The 22,440-nt window shown below is 41.5% G+C and overlaps 1 protein-coding gene across 2 annotated transcripts in view; it reads right to left on the bottom strand.

Annotated features, from left to right (window-relative positions):
• Positions 1 to 22,440, bottom strand: part of fhl3 (four and a half LIM domains 3) — a 98,862-nt gene that overhangs the window by 3,905 nt on the left and 72,517 nt on the right. The window contains exons 1-5 of one of the 2 annotated variants that reach the window (XM_033045332.1): positions 14,500 to 14,803; positions 12,515 to 12,689; positions 9,501 to 9,675; positions 7,699 to 7,868; positions 5,378 to 5,564 (exon numbers count right to left, since the gene is read on the bottom strand). In XM_033045332.1, coding sequence (XP_032901223.1) covers positions 5,378 to 5,564; positions 7,699 to 7,868; positions 9,501 to 9,675; positions 12,515 to 12,670 — 688 coding nt within the window. In that variant the 5' untranslated portion in view covers positions 12,671 to 12,689; positions 14,500 to 14,803. Of the gene's footprint in view, positions 1 to 5,377; positions 5,565 to 7,698; positions 7,869 to 9,500; positions 9,676 to 12,514; positions 12,690 to 14,499; positions 14,804 to 22,440 lie in introns of those variants that run through there. The other variant, XR_004415978.1, reaches the window with a different exon arrangement.

Raw genomic sequence — 22,440 nt, 5'->3', positions numbered from 1 at the left:
TATAGAAAGTATCAGCACGAGGCGGTGAATAGACTTTTGACAAATGTATCATTTAACTTTCCTCTCTTTTCAATAAAATGTACTGATTTCAAGACAATTACCGTTACTCTTAATAGTTGGGCATCACCAGGTTTGATGTGCAATCTCTGATAGTCCAGAGAAGTTTCCAAAGGTTCAAAGCACCTTGGAGAGACTCACACTCTGTTTGGCACTTGCCGCATCCAAGGTCAAAAACTGTAGCTGCATTAGTTCCATTAACTGAGTGCATGGATGAGTATCAAGATTAGCAGGTCACAAGCTTGAATACTTTCAAACTTAACAACAAGTAATTATTGAGCTTTTCCAAGTCACACCAGTTTCTCGTTCTCACCTAGCAAACAGCTAACGGGGCTGTCCCACTTGGGCGACCTAATTGGCGAGTTCAGGAGAGTTTGAAAAAAATGTCACGTTGAAGACCTCCTTCGACTATGGAGAAGACCTTCTTCGACTGTAGAAGACCTCCTTCGACTATGTTGAAGACTAGCTTCGACAAACTATGACTAACTTCGGGAAAATTGGTCACCGAATAGTGGAGAGTGAAGACGACCTCCTTCGACTACCTTCGACCTCCCTTCGACTACCATGCCGACCTACTACGACTAAACCTATGAGTAACAAAAGTATCGATTTTTTCCTTGGCGACCTTTTTTTTACTCGCGGGCATTTTTCAACATGTTGAAAAATACGCCGCGACCTAGCTGAGGTCTCGAGTACACGGGGACTCCTCTCGAGCATGAAGGAGAGTTACAAAGACCTCCTATGACCTCATGTCAACCATGCTGCGAGTATGAGTTGAGGGCAAACTCACCAGAACTCGCGGATTGGGTCGCCCAAGTGGGACAGCCCCTTAACAATGGCCGGTTTCCTCTATCATCAGTACTTTTTGCATATCTTTCATTCATTTGTTCCATCTATATCTTACGTTTTCCTTTCCCCTAGTCTGAAGGAGGGTCTAGAACCGAAACGTCACCCATTCCTTCTCTGCAGAGATGCTGCCGGTCGCGCTGAGTTACTCCAGCATTTTGTGTCTATCTTTGGTTTAAACCAGTATCTGCAGTTTCTTCCTCCAGACTCCATGTCCTTCCATCTCTCCCACCTCTGCGTCTGCACCATAACATTAACCTATCTTCTTTCTTGAAACCACAATATTGAGAGCCCTGGGTTTTGCCATTTATCAATGTAGGTCTAACCAGCAAGTCCCAGTAGAGTTTTTGACTGAGGAGCTGGAAGTGGGTTGAGGCAGAATCCAGACCTAGACCAGTCCTCCAGCATTTCCACTGTTCGACTGAAATCAGTATATTATTGGAGGAGAAAAAAAAGACACCAATTTTAGGAGGAACTCAGCGGGTCAGGCGACATCTCTGGAGAACATGTGTAGGCGATGTTTTACAGGACCCTTCTTCGAACCTGAAACCAGATGTGTGTGTCCTGTCTGAAGAAGGGTTCCAACCCAAAATTTCACATATCCACGTTCTGCAGAGATGCTGCCTGACCCACTGAGTTACTCCAGCAATTTATTTATTTTTCTCTAAACCAGCGTCTGCAGTTCTGTGTGTCGACAATTAGAGAGTTAAGAGTCCCCCATAAGTGCTCCAGTGTTCTTCCTGCTACTCCACCTCCATTGAACCAAACACAGCTTTAGACTAAGCTCGCCGACTCCCACTGTACATATTTCAGCAGCATACCAACTCTCCTATTTACATAATCTGGGTTATTTTTGTCATTTGATTTTCTCTGATTCTTAGTTGAAGGAAGGAGGGGAAGCAACCTTATTACAAAATTCAACCAATTTGCAAGAATTACTTTAATTCGCTGGAGTTAGCCCACTCTTAGTTCACTCAGCCCACTCCCAAATGCACATTACACTGTGACAGAAAGTACCCAAAGACACATAAGCAGTATTTCATTCAATTCAAAATGACTTGCCTAATTCAATAATAATTCCTGAATCTCAATTAAACACATGCACACCTATAAAGCTTTATTAATGGCCCCAGAAATGTGTGTGTACAATGAAGTTGGTAATTAGAAAGTCATAAATTAGAGCAGATTATTTCTATGGCTTTTAATTAATACCGGATTAATTAGCATTCACTGCCTAATGCTGGTCCAATTATCAGTATTAACAATGCTTTATTAGAGCTAATTTAAAAGATGCCACAGTGTTTACTGAACAACTTTATCAAACAATATTTGATCCCAGCGAGACCTCTAATCAAAGCTTTATCTTTAGAGTTTTGGCACAGGATTAAGAAAAATACTGGGATATCTATAATTCTGACGTCTGCCTTTCAAGTGTGAGAGAAATGTTTCTGATATTCCTGTGACTAGGGCAAATCATGCCTGGAGGTGTCACTCACAACTAGAAGAGAACCGTTTATTGCATTTTAAAAAAGATATCAATGACATAGCTTTGTAGTAAAAGCAAATAGGTTAATGGAACTATTTAAAACAAAATTGTCAACAGTCACTGCCTCCACATTCAACACATTCTCTGACATTTTTCTCCATCTTCAACGTGATCCCACCACCAATACCATTTTCTCATCCTCACTCTTTTACACAGACTACGTCCTGCACAACTCCTTGGTTCATGATCCTTTCCTACTCAAACCATCTTCTTCCCGGGTAGTGCTTGAACACAGCCCTTGAATTGGAGTGTCAGCCTTAATTTTAGTACTCGATTCTGGGAATAAGGCTGGAGGCCACCATCTACTCCAAGGAAAGATATCCATTTATAGAAAGATGACACTATTTGTTTCCTCTCCATTCCAGAGATGAATTCCTTCTTTAGTGTACAATGCCAGTTCTGAGCCACAGAGTACAGCTTACAAAGCAATCAAATTCAAATATCATGTGCGATTGAGGCACACAAGTAGTGTGGCGGTTTCCAAAGCTAGAAGAATGGTGTGAAAGTTTACTTGGCAAAGTGGTTCAAAGGGACACAAGAAAATTGGGCATCATTTGCACGTCATTTACGCAACAGGCCGGTAGTGACTGACGAGCGACAGTTGCGCGAAAATCGTCTAGCAGTACGACAGTCGCGCGCCAAGTGCTCTTGAGGGCCCTGCTTCTTTTGGGAGCCATTTGCAATGTTGTTCGTAGTTAGTCCAATCTCCGTGGCAAGGATTTTCCCAGTGACAATTTTTCAAAACTACGCGCGCTTTATACCCAGGTGGTCACGAGGTGCAGCGCTCAAATGACGCGCAAAGGGCACACTGACGGCGTACGGGCGGTGCATGGTTATGGACGTTGACGCATGGTGATGCATAATAAATTAGCATTGGCGATGTTCGTGCGTCACCGTGTAAACATGCGTCACCAGGAGCTACACGTACGGCGTTAGCGTACGCCATCAGTACGTCAGCGTGTGCAAGGGATATGTCACGTAGGTGGCACGTGAGAATTTTGAGCATTCCAAAAACCTGGGTCACCGCGCGTTACTGCAAACGCCACGACGCGTCAACCAATTTTTAGGATGTTGCGTAAATGATGCGCAAATGACACCCAAGTGGGACAGGCCCTTAACATATCTCTGCTAAAATCACTGGATGATGCCAAAAAATCTACTTTTGGCATTGACGTAAACTTTTTCCACATGACAATGTTTTTCATTACTTTCGGTAGACGTACAAAAAAGGTCTTGAGCACAAATTGATGATGGGATTTGTTACTGTCCAAATTCACAATACTTTGTTCTTCCCAGAAACACTACACGCTTACAGGGTAAACCTGCCTCATAATCGGCTGATGTTCACCGCATTGCACAAAACTGGTCTAATCTAATCTCAAATCAAGAAAAAAAACAGTTGGTTCTGTATTTGGTCATAGGTGCGCCGTTTAATGCTGTCTACATCACTCGAGAGCGTGGGCCTTAGTTCAAAGCTAATTTTAAGTGAATGTGCTAAGTTGAGCCATCTCAGTTTTGGTGACAATTAAGATAAAAAATTACAACATTTAAAAAGACCATTCAGGCCTCTCCACAACTTCCACAAACACACTCCCAAACATCTGACTCATTCACAAATTCATTCATCCTCTTTCTGTAACCATTTATCTATTCCTAAACCAGTATCTCAACTTCAATCATTAATCATAATGTATACATCACAGCTTCACAATCCATGTACAAAAATCCTTCCTCGTCTCTGTCCCAGTCTTTTCATGTGTAAATCTTTTATTTTTCTTCATTGCGGTCTCAAATGCCAAAACCAACATGTGTCTTTCTACTGTGCCTCATCACTTCAGAAATGTATCCGTTTATCCTCTGATACAATGAAAACATTCTTAGTTTAAAAAAAAAATTTGCCTTGTATTTATATTCCTTCCCAGGTGGCAGCGTTTTCATGAATCTGCTCTGCACCCTCTCGATAATGTTGCCATCCTGGGGCTCCTTGTAACCTTGAATCTTCAATGCAAGGGTTTGCCCCATTGAAATTGTGGTATTTGCCACATAGATCTTCAATGCAAAATGGATACCTTACTTTCCATTAGCTCAACATGAGAGACTGGACCACTTGGGAACTTTAAAGGAACACAGGTGAACATCTCACCTTGTTGGGAATATTGTTTGACAGCCTTCCTGTGAGGTGCCAAAAGATATTTAGCTACATAGAAAATGCTCTGTTAAATGTTTTTGCCAAGTTTAAAGGCCACATTTATAAAGCACTTGCACAAATTTAAGAACCCTCAAAACAGTTGACTGCTAATTAAGAGTTTTGAATGCGTAGTCGCCCTGGTAATGCCATCAATTTGAGTACAGATTATTTGATATCTGTGCAAGTAAGAGCAGATGGGACCTTGGTTTAATATCTCATCCGAAAGACAGCACCTCTTGCGTTATGTCAGAACACAGCACTACACAGCTCCTCCTCAGTGTCAGCCTCAATGTGCTTATGGCCCTGAAATTCGACCAAAAGGGGCACAACTAAATCAAGACAGACACCTGGCATTGCTTATAGTCTGTTAATTGCTAACCATGATTGCAATTAAACTATGAGAATTGACCCACAATTAAAGCACTTAATTATAAATAACCTGGACTTGCCTTGCTTGAAAATTGTGAGTCCAGAACATTTCTGCCAATGGCCACCATATACTCTACAGTTAAGGAAACGGAATGCAACACCACCAAGCTCTTGCTACAAATAAAACTTTCTTATGATGTTACAATCTTAACTTTCAATAATGGCAATTTAATTGATCTACAAAAGTAGCTCCACCATTTTTCTGCAAAACATCTGACGGAAATTCTACCACAGAGTTCGCAGCTTGAGTTGTATTGGCAGTCAGCCAGGAGGGCATTTGGTAGTGGAGGCTGCGGCGCACAGCTATTTACCTGTGATGGGTTTAACACAGGCTGCACATTTCTTGGCATACAGGTTCCCAAAGCACTTGAGACAGTACGGAGATTCCTCTCGGGAGGTGAAGTGCTGGCCAGCCAGCTGAGTCTTGCATCCACAGCAGACAAAGCATTCCTTGTGATAAGGCTCCTCGTGGTAGGTTACCCCTCCTTTGGTCAGAGCCTGCAGGAGTTTTAGAAGAGGAGATTTGAATTACCACTGCACAAGATTAATTCTTTACTGTTTACATAAGCACAGTCAGCAGTGTATAGAGGCTGGTAAAAACTTTGTAAAAGGATATTCAACTTGTATTAATCAGAACCAGCAAGTGGCTTAGCTATTGTTGACACCATATTTCTATGATATTAATCTATGATATACAATTGTTGTTCTGACACAAGTGTTATTAAAATGGGAGAAATCAACACCAGCAGAGAAGCAATGATATGTTGAGCTCTCCAAAATAATAGGAAAAAGATGTATGAAAATACATCCTAGTTACAGAGAAAGGTTGAACAAGTTAGGGCTTTATTCTTTGGAGCGCAGAAGGTTAAGGGGGGATTTGATAGAGGTCTTTAAAATGATGAGAGGGATAGACAGAGTTGACGTGGATAAGCTTTTCCCACTGAGAGTAGGGAAGATTCAAACAAGGGGACATGACTTGAGAATTAAGGGACAAAAGTTTAGGGGTAACATGAGGGGGAACTTCTTTACTCAGAGAGCGGTGGCTGTGTGGAATGAGCTTCCAGTGAAGGTGGTGGAGGCAGGTTTGTTTTTATCATTTAAAAATAAATTGGATAGTTATATGGGCGGGAAAGGAATGGAGGGTTATGGTCTGAGCGCAGGTATATGGGACTAGGGGAGAATACGTGTTCGGCACGGACTAGAAGGGTCGAGATGGCCTGTTTCCGTGCTGTAATTGTTATATGGTTATATTATATGGTTATATGGTTATATTGAGTAAAATGCTGATTTTATTTAGTTGGGGAAAACATTCATGACTATCACAGAAGGGGATAAATTGATCCAGAAAACCAAGTTCATTCTGTCCACCACGAGAAATCGAGGAATAATTCCCCCCCCCCCCCCCCCCTCATGGTGTGGGCTTGAAACACACTGCCAGAAGGCTAATGGAGGAACATGCCTCCTCATGTTTATGCAGTACCTGGCTGAGATCTTGAGGTAGATTAATTGACATGACCACGGACCACGAGATGATTACTACAATTCATCTCAGTTGTTCTCTTCCACCCAGGATGGAAAGGCAGCCTCGACTGGAAAGTACATTCTTACGCCTTTGAGAGTTTAATTTTGACCACTGCTAGAGTGTGATCCGAATTCTGCATATTCCAAAGCTCAAAATTCAGACTTAAATATACTCTGGTTTCTCAGCTAAAATTCTCTTAATAGCAACTTGTGGGCACGGAAATCGCTATCAAAACATGCGGGGGACAATTTCTTGGCGGCCGCGCATGCGCATACACAAGTACACGCACGCGCAAACATGCGAGGCTTCAGCTGAAGCTGACCTGGTTGATGACCGACTCCGAAGTGCAGCAACAGCAGTTTCGTCCGCTCTGAATCGTGGGGCTTGAATCGGCCCGTTCACGGGGTCTTTCATCGGCCAGCTTTCATCAATATCAGGAGCCTCGATAGCCTTGATGCAGCAGTTTGATTTTAAGCTATGCCGGGCGCTGAAAGGCCCCGCGAATGGACCGATTCAGCCCTTAGAAAGCGTCTGATAAAGTCCAGATTACAAAACATGGGGGGGATTGTCCCCCACCTCTCAAAGCATGGGAGGCGTCCCCCCCCCCCGGATTTCCGCCCATGGCAACTTGTACATCTGTTTAAGTGACAATCCCACAGCTAACAATTTATTTTTCCATACAGTTGCAGTTTATACCCTGCAGTGCAGACAAGAGGTTGCACATGTCACAGATATGACTGTGCCCACTTTTAAGAGTCGAATCAAGAGCGTTTTATTGTTTGTACCAGATAGAACAATGACATTCTTTAATCGTGCAGCAACACAACAGAATATGTAAACAAAGTACACTGTAAACCATATAATAAACAAGAAAAAGGTTATATATACACAAATATATACACACACACACACACATATCTTTATATATATATATAATAAACCATATAATAAACAAGAAAAAGGTTATATATACACAAATATATATACACACACACATATCTTTATATATATATATATATATATATATATATATATATATATATATATATATATATATATATATATATATATATAACACACACACACACAACATCAAGGTTCTGCCATTACCTTCTTGCAGTGGAAGCATCGTGGAGCAAAGTGGTTCTCGTAGCAAGGCACACAGTAAATCTCACTCTTGTCAGGCACAAAGGCCTTTGATCCTATGGGCTGCTCACAGGTGTGGCAAATGAAGCAGCCTTCATGCCAGGTGTTGCCGTTGTATTCAAGTTTCCTGGTACCTGATCGGGAGAATCAACCAAAAAGACCTCATTAGTAACAAGCTCCAATATTGAATTAACCAAAAGGTTCTCCATGAAAAAGAGTAAAGTTCATAAGTTATAGGAGCAGAATTAGGCCATTCAGCCCATCAAGTCTACTCTGCCTTTTAATCTTGGCTGATCTATCTTTCCCTCTTAACCCCATTCTCCTGTCTTCTTCCCATAACCCCTGACCCCCGTACCAAACCCGTACAAACTCCACCTTAAAAATATCCATTGGCCTTCTGTGGCAATGCATTCCACAGATTCTCCATCCTCTGACTCAAGAAATTCCTCCTCATCTCCTTTCTAAAGGTACATCCTTTTATTCTAAGCTATGGCCTCTGGTCCTCGTCTCCCCCATTAGCGGAAACATCCTCTCCACATCCACTCTATCCAGGCCTTTCACTATTTGGGAAGTTTCAATGAGATCACCCCTCATTTACAGGATACAGCCGTCATTTTCTGTCCCTGCCACAAACTCTATACCTTGGACCTGAGCTACAGAAACTAAAGGCTACCAAATGCTCTCCGACCCAGTCCAAACTTGCATCACCCATTCACTACACTTGCTGGCTTTAACTGGCTACTGGTTAAGCAACACATTAAAAACAAATGATCACCCTTGATTTCAGATCTTTTCCTACTCTCCCAAATCAAATCAGAATTTATGGCTGTTGAGGTCACAAGCTTCGGAACTCCTCCCATAAATGTCTTGGCTTCACTGCTGCTCTTTTCATCATCAAGGTGCTCTGGATTCTTTGATCAAATCTTTGACCACTTTCCCCAACACCACCAGATGGCTGAACACCAACATTGGTTTGGCATTGCTAATGTGAAATGGCTTGACATACTTCACTGTTTCAGAGATATTGTATAAATATTGAAGTTGATGAATATTGGCAGGATATTTATTAGTATTGTAGGGCAAAGAGTAAAAACAAAATCATTAGTGCTGAATTCAGCCCTGAACATACAAGCTTTCAAGAAAATGTGGTTTTAAAATGAAAAATATCTCTGTGGAATATGCATTTATCAGATGTATACAGCAGTGTGGTTGCCCTCGTTATCTCAGAATCTTAGTTTAGCTTAATTTATGTAATGTCACTTTTATGTAATTAATAATGTTACCTCAGAATCTTAACTTAGTTTAATTTAGAGATACAGCGGGAAACAGGCCCTTCGGCCCACTGAGCCCGCACCGACCAGTGATCCCCGCACATTAACACGATCTTACACTAGGGACAATTTTTACATATATACTGAGCCCATTAAACTACAAACCTGCATGTCTTTGGAGTATGGGAGGAAACTAAAGTTCTCTGAGAAAACCCATGCGGTCACGGTGAGAAGGTACAAACTCCATACAGACAAGCACCGTACGCAGCCAGGATCGAACCTGGGTCTCTGGCGCTGAAAGTGTTGTAAGGCAGCAGCTCTACCGCTGCACCACCGTGCCGCCCTTAATCTTAATTATAGACATTTTATTCGTAAACTTCGGAGATATGTTATCACACGAATTGATGGAAGAAAAGACTTGGTCTGACGGATGACCTCAGCAGAAGTAGGAATGAGCAATAAAGTGTTGGAAATATGAAACTGCAAGGCACATACCAGGCATGACAACCTTGTCACAGGAAATACATTTTGAAGAGAATTCACTGCAGTAGCAATCATTGCATAACAGCTCCTCTTCTTGGCATGTAAATGGCTCATCTGCCAGAGATCTGTCACACCGATAACACCTGAAGCAATGCTCGTGGTAATGACGGTCTTCGTAGAACAGTTCCTACCCAAAGAATCAATAAAAATAGATGCTTAACAGCAATGAGCAAGGCAAATTTGTAATACCATGAATCAAGTATGATTCAAAAGTTCAACAATCATTTTCAAACTCCCGTCAATAATTCATGAGAGGGAAGAATTCACATTAAAAAAAGCCTTTTATGAACTTATCATTGCTCCAATATACTACCAGCCAATGAATTACTCTCAAGTATGGTAATTATTGATACAGAGCCAAATATAGCAGCTAATCTGTGGGCTAGATGTCACAAACAATAATGAGATGACTGAATAATTCATTGTTTTTCTGTATGTTGGTTGAGTAATGATTCTTAATTACTGTTATCAGATAGACAGAGAGTCTGTATAACAACTGCCAGGCAACAAAATCATTCAACAAGATACTCAGCCACAACAGCAAATATCTATCATAATCACTAATGTCTCTCATTTTTGCTCCAGTTTTCTTTGATACCTCCTTAATCAAACATGGTTCTGCCTGGTACCTTCGTTGATCGTGTAAATTGTGTTTTGACTTGGGGTTGAGCAGAGTGCATTCTACCTTAATCTTCTCAGGTAAAGGAACTCTGGGTATGTTTTTCCTTTCAATGATGCAAGGGTAAGTAAGCACTGATACTGCAATTGGTTAATACAGCGTATATGGCTCTCCAAGCATGGGAACATCCCAAACATCAGCTGCAGTTCCACATGGAACAGAACATTTACCAACCACAAAATCAGAGGCTTTCTTCTGCATTGTGGCATTCTTTCCACCGTGACCCTCTCTACCAGCCATTCACAAGTTAATATGCATTTAATACATTGCACGAAAATGTACCAAGTACTTTCAACCAAGGAAATGATGACGTCAATGTTTGCAATTTGAAAGGCAGGATATTCTTTCGTGATCAGCATCGTCGAGAACATATCTCTGCATTTCTAATGGAGCCAAATGCGGTATGAGAAAACAAAGGGCTACCTCATTCTCTGCGCCAACCATCATGTGTTGTCAGTTCTGCGTAGTTCCAGCTACATCAAGGGCAATGTCTAAATAGTGCAGTGTGGACTGTTGGACATGCCTGGAGATGCATTGGTGCACAATGATTGTGAGTGGTGCACTTAATAGCTCTCATCCGAAACGTCACCCATTCCTTCTCTCCAGAGATGCTGCCTGTCACTCCATCATTTTGTGTCTATCTTCAGTTTAAACCAGCATCTGCAGTTCCTTCCCACACATTTTGTCCAGTTAGTTAGTTTAGTTTATTGTCACATGTACTGAGGTACAATGAAAAGCTTTTGTTGCATGCTAACCAGTCAGCAGAAAGACAATACTTGATTACAATCGAGCCATTCAAAGTGTACAGATACATGATAAATGGAATAATGTGTGTAACATTTTAGTGCAAGACAAAGTCCAGTGAAGTCCAATTAAGGATAGTCCAAGGGTCTCCAATGAGGTAGATCGTAGCTCAGGACTGCTCTCTAGTTGGTGATAGGATGGTTCAGTTGCCTGAAAACAGCTGTGAAGAAACTGTCTCTGAATCTGAAGGTGTGCGTTTTCACAGTTCTATTCCTCTTGCCTGATGGGAGAGGGGAGAGGAAGGGAGTGGCCAGGGAGCAACTTGTCCTTGATTATGATGATGCCTTGCCGAGGCAGCGTGAGATGTAAATAGTCAATGGAATGGAGGTTGTTTTGTGTGATGGTCTGGGCTGTGTCACATTAGGAAACATTGAGACTACTAGTTTTGAAGCTTGGTCTCTGAAAGTTGACTTTTGTCTTGCATTTCACACTGTGGAAGCCATTAGGTTGCTAGCATAACCTAATAAAAACTGCAGATGTAGCAGTTAATGGCTGCAGTTAAGCACATGGAAACTATTCAGTTTCTGACGTGCTCTCACTGCACAGATGATCTGAGAGAAAGTAAACTTATTCTTGTACTTCTGTGATGAAATGAACTTTTCGAACATTAAACAAAAGTAATCTTCAAAGCCTGATCTTCCTTTAAAATAAATAGGCTAATGAGGTTATCTGGCATCATCCCAAAATAAAACAATGAAACACTCCAAAGGAAACTAAGCAAATTTACCATGCTCCCAAAATCCTCGGAAGGATCAACTGCTTTGGGAACAGCAATTATAAAGCAACATTTTAAAAAGAGAACTATTAATTTGGACGGGCAAAGTTTATGTACACATCAAATCCTTTGTTTATGATAAATTTAAGCAATGTTTAATTCATTTTTTGATTGATATTCATTAAGTACCAGACTGTGTAATACCAGGAACAAGACAAACATTACGTCTCTGCTGTCCGGTCATGTCCTCATGGAATGCAAGTTTGGTGGGAAGTGAATAAACATTATTTATTGAGGCAAAAGAGTAATATGCACAAATCGGAAAGTGCTCAGGTCATGCTTATTTTCAACAGGAACCAACTTCCAATTAGAGGAAATCGTTTAATTCGTGAAGAAATATAATAAAAGCAAATTTTCAACCTTCATATTTTGGAAAAGAACGTGATGGATGGTTGGCATGGACTTGGCGGGCCAAAGGGCCTGTTTGCATACTGTATCTTTAAACTAAACTCCAGCTGGATTGAATGGTCTGGTCTTGAACCAAAATGTCACCTATTCATGTACTCCAGGGATGCTGCCCGGCCCGCTGAGTTACTCCAGCACTTTGTTTCTTTTTTTGTTGTAAATCAGCATCTGCAGTTCCTGGTTTCTACATCTTGAATAGCTTAAGTGCATGTGTATATTCAGAATGTCACAGGTTTGGCGGATAACCAGAGGGCATCAGCATTAAGTCATCTATTTTAATGAGATGCAAGTCACGGTACTTACTCTAGCTTCATGGCCAATTAGTTCTTTGCACTCATCACAGGTATTGGCAAACAGGGTATCATAGCATGGGATGCAGTAGGGGTTTTCTTCTGAGAGGATGTATTTCCTGCCATACAGCGACTCCTTACAGTTGTCACAATCGAAGCGCTCACTCATCTTTCACGGGCAGCTGTCACTGCAAAGAGAAACGAGTGAAAGCCGTTATTTAGACATTATCCGTTAACGCCACATGAGATCGCTGGCATGCGTATACCTCGAGCAGAACTTTCTGCAAGTGGAAAGCCTGCTAATCTGCAGTAGTTGGCAAGATTCATGGAAAAGTGACTGGAAATGTAAATATTTCTCCTCCCATCCTGACAGGAGCTGAATAGGAAAATTGTGAGGAATGGGACATGGAATCCATGGACCTGTAGTGAACTCTTGGTCCATACTCCAGCCCCAACGCTACTTATTTCCCTGAAGGCAATGACTCATGCTGGCACACAATTCCACACAGGCAACGTGCCAACATAGTCGCTGATTGTATTTTGAATCAAAGCAATGAGTCTTGCCAGACAATTCAACCATAAAGGATAACAGAAAGATACCTCATCCGTGCCTTCCTGATGAACATGCCTGTACTTAGTGTCACATCTTGGGTATCTCAACTGATAGGAATTGTAGCAAACTTGATCATGGGCCCCCATTGCAAACTTCTACAGTGCCCAAGACTTGTGGAACTGATCAAACGTGTCTGGTTAAATATCTGGAACGGTGCCAAATAACACAGAATTTCACTACCAAAAGTACATTTTCAATTTGGGGAACGGCATTAAATAAAGAGAGAACAAAGCAATCTATTTTTTTAGGCTATTCATTTTGGTTCCCCTCCCTCCTCCTCTTATCCAACCCTGCTCATATCAAATAGAGTGTGGAGCTACAGCTCCAGAACCCATGAACTTAAGGTAAAACTGAACCTGAATGTAGATTCATTTGCAAACACGAGGAACTGCAGATGCTGGTTTTCAAAACAAACACAAAGTGCCAGAGTAACTCAGTGGGTTAGGCAATATCTCCAGAGGACATGGATATCTAATGTTTCACGACGGAAGTAGGGTCCAGACCCAAAACATTGTCTATCCATGTCCTCCAGAGATGCTGCCTGACCCACTCCTGCTTTTTTTACCCCCATGTGCAGACAATTCAGTTCCACATGGCAACAGTGCCCTCATTTACTGAGCCGTCAGCTTAACTGTTAATTGGTGTTGGTCAATAGGTCAAAACAGCGAGGTACGGAGAATGGAACAAAAATAGCCACACATTCAGCAAAGTGTAGAACGGGTAAAAGCCAACTAGAACCAGTTACAATAGAAATGACAATCAAATTAATTTAAAACCATTGGCTGTAAAAGGCTGCCGAGAAGATGAAAGACAAGAACAGGTTTGTTAAAAATGACCAGACATTCTTCGAAATATAGGGATCGAGATATATGTCCAACAATAAACCTTCGTTCACAGAGTGGATATGTTATAGTTCTCGGCTGATTGCCAATACTCCGTAAATATACAACTTTTAATACAGATTGTACATTGGGAGTCTGGAACTCTACAGACTGGGATTCCCGATTGGTGTGGGATGATTAGGACTATCTATATTAAGTCTCATTTGCAATACACTAACACTTTACTACCGAGTTGATTAGAGCGTCAATCGTGCATTTAATCGTGGAAAAAAACATCTGTCATTTTTACAACTGATGATTAAAGGCAACGACCAGGTTATTACTTTAATCTCTAAAGATTGACTTTTTGAAACTTTCAAAATGCATACTACGCCTGCAAGGTTTTTTATTGCTGAAAAGAGTCTTGAGGATATAAAACTACAGCAAACAATGTGTCCCACTTCACAGCATTCCTGAAGAAAACAAGCTGTGATTAGGTTACGATCATCACATTGTTAGAACCAGCATGACAAAAATGTAAAGGAAATAAAGTTAAAAACTTACGAGGTGATTCCAACAAGTATCCACAGCTATCAACAGGATTAACACTGACAGGCTAGGATACACAGCACTCCACAATTCTCTCACACCAAATGCCACACTTAATAGACTCGTTTAGGCAGGAAGATGACTTATCACAAGAAGATGTAACACATGGGCTATCAAAGTAGCTCGTTACTAATTCAAATTGTCATTCTTTTATGTCCAAGAGAATGTAATTCGCTCAAAGAAGGGTTTAAAGAAAGTGAATCACATTTGCGGTTCAACTGGTAGCTTCTCACTGAGTCAGAGGAGTGTGGGATCAAGTCCCACTTCGATCCATGCAAAACTAAAGAATTCCTGGCTGTGGGAGGTACTCGTTTACAGAGGAGGTGTCACGTACTCTGCTCTCACTCCGCTGGATGTGAAAGATTCCATGGTATAATCTTAAAGAATGACAGGAAAATTATTCCTGGGGCTCTGACTGATATTTACCGTTCAACCACTTTCACTGAGGGAAGTCCAGATTACCCACTCGTTATCCCAGTGCTGTCTGTGGAAGCTTGATGTGAACAAATTGACTGTCACCTTCCTGATATTACAGAGTAACTGCATTTCCAAACTATTTATCTGGTTATGAAGCTCTTTGGTACACTGTATGAACCTGAAATAAATATCTGAATGATATATTAAAAATTGGGGCAAGCAAAGCTTTCAGTTAAATAGTTCATGAAAACGGCTGAAAAGCCAGAGGTTAATACTCATTCAACTCTGGGTGAGAGCTCAAATGTTGGTAATGGCAATCTGTTATGGTAACCCTTTCTGGCCCTACCCTGTTCTTGAGTCTAACATGCATCATCTTTGCTACTTTGGAGAAAGCATTAGTAATTGCTTCTGAGTAATTGTCTTTTTGCATTCCCCCATGGATCAACTCGCAGAGTTCTACTGCACATCGTGAAGAAATGCATGTATCATATTTGAAGTACCTTTTTAGATCAACCACTGCCATAATGGTGCAATCAAGCAGGGTAATATGTTCCCACATGTCCATGATTGTGCAACTGTTAAATTAAATTTGGGCATTCAAAGCCTGCAAAAACCTGCCTCTTTGAATGTACTTCATTCCATTCCCCACCTCTGGCTCAAACCCATGACTTGATTAATTAACTTCTGATTGATTGCAACTGTTTTGTGAAGCTTACGTGTGTCAGATGTTGATGACGCATTGCTTCTTGATGTTGGAGCAAGCCTTATGTTGAGTGTTAGCATTCCCCTCAGTAAGAGAGCAGAGAATTTGAACCATTGTATATACTTCACACTTGGCAAATGGAACTCTTGCTCTGCAGTTCAGTTGACATCCAGTGGGTTGAATGAATATTTTTTTAGCTCCTCTTCACTGTACAGCTGGATGATCCCGTCAAAAGCACCAGCCTCTAGGATCAGCCACCTGGTAGCCAGTTACACACTGACGTTATGACAAATCAGAGTGTTTATCAACCTCAAATCATTCCTCTGTATGCTACCCTTCAGGGGAAGAGGGCAAGGACAACTACTCTATTTTCTGAAGCCAGTGTGGGATGAATTTCCAATCACCAGTATGAAGTGTGGCCCACAATTATAAAGTGTAGCTGTTAGTCTACGTTTTTTGTTTAGTTTAGTTTAGAGATATAGCGTGGAAACAGGCTCTTTAGCCAACCAAGTCCGCACTGACCAGTGATCCCCACACATTAACACTATCCTACACACACTAGGGACAATTTACACTTATACCAAGCCAATTAACCTACAAGCCTCTACGTCTTTGGAGTGTGGGAAGAAACCGAAGATCTCAGAGAAAACCCAGGTGGTCACGAGGAGAACGTACAAACTCCGTACAGACAACACCCGTAGTCGGGATCGAACCCGGATCTCCGGCGCTGCAAGCACTGTAAGGCAGCAACTGTACTACTGCACCACCATGCTTCCACTATTATTAAAGGCACCGTGAATCCATGGAAATAAAAGGGGTAGTTGACAGATTAATGAATCATACCTGTCTTCTTGAACTATCCTTAGGGCGAAATACTTCCATTGACATTGTAATAGATGCTGATAACAGACCGTAGTGCCTGTGTTGAAAATGCTGGAGAAACTCAGCGGGTGAGGCAGCATCCATGGAGCAAAGGAATAGGTGACGTTTCGGGTCGAGACCCTTCTTGACATTACCTATTCCTTCGCTTCATAGATGCTGAATCACCCGCTGAGTTTCTCCAGCATTTTTCTCTACCTTCGATTTTTCCAGCATCTGCAGTTCCTTCTTAAAAATAGTGTCTGTGATGGCGTTTTGATAGAGCAATCCAATTAGTCCCACTCTCCTATTCTTTCCCTGGAGTCCAGAGCCATCTCTTCCTTTCAAAGTGTACATCACAATCCCTATAAACGTTACTATTGAATCTGCGTTCACCACCCTGGCAGAGAGGAGGCTAGACCACAACACACTGTGCAAAAGTGAAGCTGCCACATCTCCTCTCTGATTCAGGCCACCCCTGCCAATGGAAACAATTTCTCCTAACGCTAAGCCAAACTTCCGACAAATTCTTCAACTCTGAGATCAGGGCAATGCTGAAGTCAAGGGCTGCTAAATTGAAAGAAGAAAAATGCACTTTTATCCTTTCAGGTTCTTGCCGAGTTTGGTGACCTCTGCCAAGCCAGCAGTTTGTTTTTTTTTGTTGTCGAGATGCAACGTGGAAACAGGCCCTTCGGCCCACCGAGTACACGCCAACCAGCCATCCCCGCACACTAACACTGTCCTACACACACTAGGGTCAATTTAAAACTTTACCCAGCCAATTAGCCTACAAACCTGTACGTCTTTGGTGTGGGAAGAAACTGGAGCTCCTGGAGAAAACCTGTGCAGGTCACAGGGAGAACGTATAGACAACACCCGTAGTCTGGATTGAACCTGGATCTCTGGCGCTGCAAGGCAGAAACTCTACCGCTGCGCCACCATTTAGCAGCTCTAAGCTCTGACTGTGACGCCAGCCAGCACTGACTTGGCTCAAACAGGATAAGCCAAAAAAAGTCCATCACCTCAAGAACTGCAGCCCAAACCGAGCCAAAACTGCAGGAGGGAAAAGAAAGAAAACAGGCTATTGTTCTATATTTATTCAAATTTATAACCAAAGTGTTTCAACTGATATAACCAACTGTTATTCCAAAATGCCACTGTGAGAGTGGCAGCTGATAGTGTGGAAACCTCTGGCTCCAACAATGTTTACATTTATTATACAACTTGTCAGCTGCTTTACTGCCTTCAAACCTTCCAGCTGTTTAAATAAAAAGGAAAATAGCATTTATTCTCAATCTGCAAGAGAGGGGGGCAGATTGAATCTACAGCTAGATAGTCTTTTTAAATGGGTTCCACTAACTCTCTTCGCGTATAATTACCAATTAAAATCATGCAGAGCATATTGAATCATAACTATTAAAGGCAATATAAGTTGTGTCATCTCAATTAGTTGATGTGTTAAGATGAGCAGGTGTTTAAGAGGAACCAGAAAAAAGAGAACTTTTGAGTTTTGTCTTATTAGTTTTATCAAGCTAAATTGGTGATACATGGACTCCTATATCAGACATACAGCACAGAAATACACAATTTCCCCTAAATCACTGTTGTCCATCAATGACCAACTTAACCCTATATTAATCATTATTAATCTCCCCATATTCCCATCAATTTCCCTCAGATTCTACCACTCACCCACCTATTAGGGGCAATTTACAACAACTAATTTAGCTGCCACGTGTATCTTTGGCATGTGGGAGGAAACTGAAGTGCCCAGAGGAACCAGGGAGAACGTGCAAACTCCATGTAGGTCAGGACTGAACATGGGTCTCTGGTGCTGAGAGGCAGTTACTCTACGCTATGCTGCCCACACCCTCACCCTCAGAACCGCCAACATGAACCAATTGCAGAAATTGCGCGACAAGGAATTTTGAGTAGTTTTCTCTGAGCCGCATAGCTGTGGCACAAAAATCCAGGGGACCATTTGACAAACTCCTGTCTCCATCGAAAACCATGTTTTAGTGTGTTGTGAGTGCACATGGCATTGCAAACATACTGTACATGCATCCACTCAATGAATCTTTGGCTATCCATTGAAATAAGCACATGGAACCCCTGAGAGTTGCCATTCTTAATGTTGTTAAATTTAATGATTTTATGGATGTTCATTGTAGCCATTCAAGCTTTGGACAGTAAAGGATATAATAGCTAAACAGATCAGCCAACAGCTGAAAGGCATTTCTAATACATAAAGTTTCGAGGAGTCAGTGGCATAGATTTAAAGTAAAGGGAAAACATACGGAAGGAACGTGTGGGAAAAGGCAGAAAATGAACGATCTGGAACCAGGTGCCCGGGAGGATGTGGAAACAGAGGCAACACACGCTTTCAAAAGAACAACAAATAGCCATTGTTCGTACTGGAATATTTAATGGCCTGATTGGCTTTATTACAGGCTGTAATGATTCAATGATACTATGATTCCTTGAATTGATCATATGGAGCACTCTTGGAGGCATTCACTTGCTATGTTAGCTAATTTACTAAACACAAATAGTACGTTGGTATTGCTCCATGCAGCAACTGAAAGAAACTTACATCAACATTACATATATGATTTAGCTGTCAGAGTTACCTGGTTGGGAGGGGTTAGGGGTTAGTTATGTGCAATCTACTCAACCCAGATTTCAACCTGGATTCTACCCCAAGTGGGAGGAGTTGGGAAGGAGCAGCTGCACCTCCTACGGGAAAGGCACCTCCATTTCTCGTGTGCCTTAGTTGCTGCCCAAAGGCAACACACCTGTTCTCAGTTGGAGAAACACAATTCCAGGTGAACATGAATGAATCAATCTCATTAAAAATATATATATTTTCAAAAAGTGCCAGATGTACAGTCCCATTTATATTCCCTACATTACAGGGACACAATTACTTGCTTTGAGAGTTAAGGAACTCTCAAAGCACCTAATTGTGTCCCTGTAATGACTTGCCTTGGAGAGGCCACATCACACAGATTATCGATAACGGATTGATTGAAACTAAAATGAGAGAGGATCAATATTGAGAATTTAATTATAAAATATACTCAAAATGTTCTTGCTTGTGGGTATAAAATTATTGTTAATTTGGTCTGATAGAGAAAATTATTAATAAGGATATTCAATAATAATTGCAGTGGCTACATAGGAATTTTTAATTTACATATTTGTATGTAGAAGGGTGGCACGGTGGTGCAGTGGTAGAGTTGCTGCCTTACCGTGCTTGCAGCACCAGAGACCCAGGTTTGATCCCGACAATCGATGCTGCCCGTATGGAGTTTGTACGTTCTCCCCGTGACCGCGTGAGTTTTCTGCAAGAACTTCCGTTTCCTCCCACATTCCAAAGACGTATGGGTTTGCAGGTTAATTGGCTTGGGTTTGTATACTTGGTATAAGTGCTAATTGTCCCTAGTATGTGTAGGCTTGTGTTAATGTGCAGGGATCACTGGTTGGTGTGGACTCGGTGGGCCGAAGGGTCTGTTGTCGCATGTAGGAAAGAACTGCAGATGCTGGTTTAAACCGAAGATAGACACAAAATGCTGGAGTAACTCAGCGGGACAGGCAGCATCTCTGGAGAGAAGGAAAGGGTGACATTTTGGGTCGAGACCCTTCTTCAGAGTGATCTTAATTCAGACAGATATTAATAATACTACAGCAGGTACTTTCATAGTGAAGAAAAGCAAAATTTTAGATCCAAGCATTAAGACTGCTGCTTTCTAACAGTGGTTTCAGATTCTTTCATGAAGCACTGAAGCCAGAGGGTGCAAGGTTCAATTCCCAAACTGGGCTCTGTTTGCTGTGCCATCACTGGACTTCCGTTGCACTGAGCCAGGGTGGAGAAAACTGAGCAAGGATCAAATGTTATTTCATCATCAAATGTATTCCAAATCAAACGTATTTCCTCTCATCATAATGAATTAATAGATTGAAGTTGTCACTGCCAAAATCCTTATTCAGTACATAAAACCCAAGCTTAAATGGATAAAGCACCGGTCATTGTTCTAGCTGCAGGCAGGAAGATATCCAAGGGCATATTTGGACAATGCCGACACAATTTTGCCTCGATGATTTAATGTGCCTGAGAAGAAATGCCTCTTCTAACATCTTCTGGTCTGTCTGCCACATGCTCATAGAGGTGACAACATTTAACAACCAAAGGTAGTAGCATAGCATTTGGTTCCAATTTATATAATTTTAAATTATTGACCCTTTCCAAAAAATAAGGAAGTTAGATCAGTTTTAGTTTAGTTTTGTTCAAAGACACAGTGTGGAAACTAGCCCTTCAGCCTATGCCGACCGACAATTACTCGTACACTAGTTCTATCCTACACACTAGGGACAATTTACAGAAGCCAATTAACCTACAAACATGCACGTCTTTGGAATGTGGGAGGAAACGGGAGCACCCGGGGAAAGTCCATGCGGTTACAGGGAGAACGTGCAAACTCCGTAAAGACAGCACCCAAAGTCAGGATCAGACCCGGGTTTCTACCACTGCCCCTAAAGACAAATGGTGAATGCGGGCATTGATCCAGCTACCTTTCGCATGCTAAGCAAGCACTCTACCATTTGAACTAATTACCCAGTAAGTTGTGATCCTCTAAGCCAATGTAATTACAGTTATAGTATCAGGTGCAGCACAGTGCAGACAGATACTGTAGATAAAGAGGAGTAAAAAGTTTGCATCATGGCCTGGTATGGCAAATCCAAATCATAAGAATACCAGATGCTTCAGAGACTGGTGGATTCAGCCCGCTCCATCATTGGAAGGAACCTCCCCACCATCAAAAGCATCCATCTGAGGCGCTGCCTCAGCAAATGTATCATCAAAGATCCTCACCATCTAGGCCAGGCCTTCATCATTGCTATCATCAGGCAAGAAGTACAGAAACCTGAAGTCTCACAGCACCAGGTTCAGGAACAGCTACTTTCCAATAACCATCTGCTTAAACCAATCCTACCTTGACAGGGGTACACTACAGACCACCTCTTGCACGACTATGAATGTGTTTTTCTAATTGTGTTTTGCACTAATGTCTTGCGCTGTCATTTTCTTCACACTACCTTGTATAATTTATGCTTCATTGTGTGCTGAGTCGAAGTGCCGGTGATTCTGCTATAAGCCAGATTTTCGGTGTATCTGTACCTTACTGTTCACGTGCATAAGACAATAAACTTGACTCGACATATCTGTATGAAAGCTTTTTTGAAAGTTCCAGCAGAGCCAATTTTTACTTTAAGCAGCTTGTCCTTCACTAATGCAGCCGTTCTGTTCCCCTAGCTTAATCCAGGACTTTCTGGGGATCAATGATCAAGAACCAAGTGAGCTGAATAACTTAATTATGCCAGACTTGTTAAGGTCTTTTCATTTATACAAAGGCAAGTAATAATGCAGAGAGATAATCTGCACCTTCTCAACTTTTAATGGGATGTGAGTGCCTGTTCTTTTAATGCACTCTAGAATAAAATCCTAAAAATACAAGGTAAATCAATCTAGAAAAATTCTATTACAACCACATTGGTCTAAATTAGAGATAAAAACAACAATTTTCAATGACTGCTGTGAGGATTATATTTCAGCAATATATTGCAAATAAAACAAACCAAAATTCATTTTACAAAAATAATTTTGAGATAGTACCAATGTCTTGGTAACATCAGCAATGTAGAGGATGCGTTTAATGCTATATAACTGGGAAGCATGGATGATGCTTTGTAATTAACAGTTTTACTTGTAGAAGCAATTCTGTGTAAATGCTGTGAATAAGAAGTGGTTGGTACATCAGAATTCCATGTGTAATCAGAAAAAATGGTCTCGACCCGAAACGTCACCCATTCCTTCCCTCCAGAGATGCTGCCTGTCCCGTTAAGTTACTCCAGATTTT

The sequence above is a fragment of the Amblyraja radiata genome, chromosome 27 (genome assembly GCF_010909765.2).
Source record: "Amblyraja radiata isolate CabotCenter1 chromosome 27, sAmbRad1.1.pri, whole genome shotgun sequence".
NCBI classification, from domain to species: Eukaryota; Metazoa; Chordata; class Chondrichthyes; order Rajiformes; family Rajidae; genus Amblyraja; species Amblyraja radiata.
The sequence above is the reverse complement of the archived record's forward strand: the minus strand, read 5'-3'. Positions and strand labels throughout refer to the sequence as shown.